Raw genomic sequence first — 1,572 nt, 5'->3', positions numbered from 1 at the left:
CTCTTTTTTGAGATTAGGCCTATTAAACATTAGGTCTATAAACACTGGACAAGATGAACTAACAGCAACGCTTCTTAACTACTCGCCTGATATCGTAGCCCTCAACGAAACCTGGCTCAAACCGGGTGTGGAGGCTGCGGCACCCGCGATCCCGAGTTACAAATTCTTACACAAGGCAAGGCAAGGGAAAAAAGGTGGAGGTGTGGGCTTCTATGTTCGACAAGGAATCACTTCTAAGGTACAAAAACATCCTACATCTAAACTTGAACAATTCTGGCTTGAAGTTCAATTGCAGGGCTCCAGTTTGGCCGTTGGCACTGCCTATAGACCGGAGTCGGTGGGAGTTCAAGACGCTCTAGACGCCCTCAGTGAGTCTATCAACTCCTTGGCAAGATGTGACCTTACATGTGTTTTAGGCGATATTAATATAGACATGGCAAGTCCGAAAAATCCAAAAGCGCAAGAACTCTTACACTTCTGCCATCAGCATAACCTCGAACAACTAGTTAAGGAACCCACGCGAATCACGCAGCACTCAGGGACCATTCTAGATCTCGTTCTCACTGACAACGCGTCGAAGTGCCGAAATGTGCAAATTATTCATAACTACTGTCTAAGTGATCATGCTTTGGTCATTGTAGACTTTGACATAAGAAAGACCAAGTTTAAAAAAGAAATTAAATATAGGCGCCCATTACTACATATAAATTTTGACTCTTTTAATGCTGATTTAAACCGCTTACCATGGGACTCCATCGGTGACCTGCAAGATGTCAACCAAATGGTCAAAACATTTAATAGTTATATGCTTCTACTGTTTGATATCCACGCTCCAATTCGTAAAATAATCTGCGGGGTTAAGCCGAAACCGTGGATAACAAATATGATAAGATTCATGATGAGGCTGCGAGACCAAGCATTACAGCGAGCACTAAAAGTGAAAAAAGAGAGCGCCAAAGACTACTATCGTAATCTTAGGAACTTAGTGACCGCCTCGATAGAACGCGAGCGAAGAGCCTATTTTAATAGCTTCATTAACAACAACTTAAAGGACTCGGCTACGCTTTGGAGAAATATTAAAAAAATCACCCAGGTAAACAGCACCAAGACCAACACGATTCCTGATCATTTAAGCGACCCAGATAAAATTAACGATCATTTCCTTAATCTACCACCTTGTCCTGGGACAATTCTCGACGCAAGAAGTATGAACCTGATTGATGTATCAGAACACGATGAGTTAAACTTAAAACCAGTCTCAGAGGAGGAAGTAAAAAATACTATCTACAATATAAAAACTAAGGCAGCGGGACACGATGATTTAAGCATCGACATGATAAAGTTGACATTGAAAGTCACACTACCTATAATAACTAAGATGGTGAATAAGTCTATTGAAACCAGCACATTCCCCTCTAGCTGGAAGAAAGCGCTAGTTAAACCTATCCAAAAAAAAAGTACAGTGGTCGACCTAAAAGATCTACGCCCGATTTCAATCTTACCGGTGTTATCGAAAGTACTAGAGAAAGTGGTGCTGGTGCAAGTTCTAAAGTACCTAGAGAACAAGAATAT

At 41.3% G+C, this 1,572-nt stretch overlaps 1 protein-coding gene across 1 annotated transcript; it reads left to right on the top strand.

Moving 5' to 3' along the window:
* Positions 1-33: 33 nt before the first annotated feature.
* On the top strand, positions 34-1,551 carry LOC106123052 (uncharacterized; the record flags this gene model as incomplete). Its single annotated transcript, XM_013319188.1, has 1 exon — positions 34-1,551. A coding segment is annotated over one exon (1,518 nt), but the record flags the coding sequence as incomplete, so codon positions are not given.
* Between the last annotated feature and the right edge of the window lie 21 nt (positions 1,552-1,572).

This window comes from Papilio xuthus, unplaced genomic scaffold, assembly GCF_000836235.2.
Source record: "Papilio xuthus unplaced genomic scaffold, Pxut_1.1 DF826244.1, whole genome shotgun sequence".
NCBI classification, from domain to species: domain Eukaryota; kingdom Metazoa; phylum Arthropoda; class Insecta; order Lepidoptera; family Papilionidae; genus Papilio; species Papilio xuthus.
The sequence above is the reverse complement of the archived record's forward strand: the minus strand, read 5'-3'. Positions and strand labels throughout refer to the sequence as shown.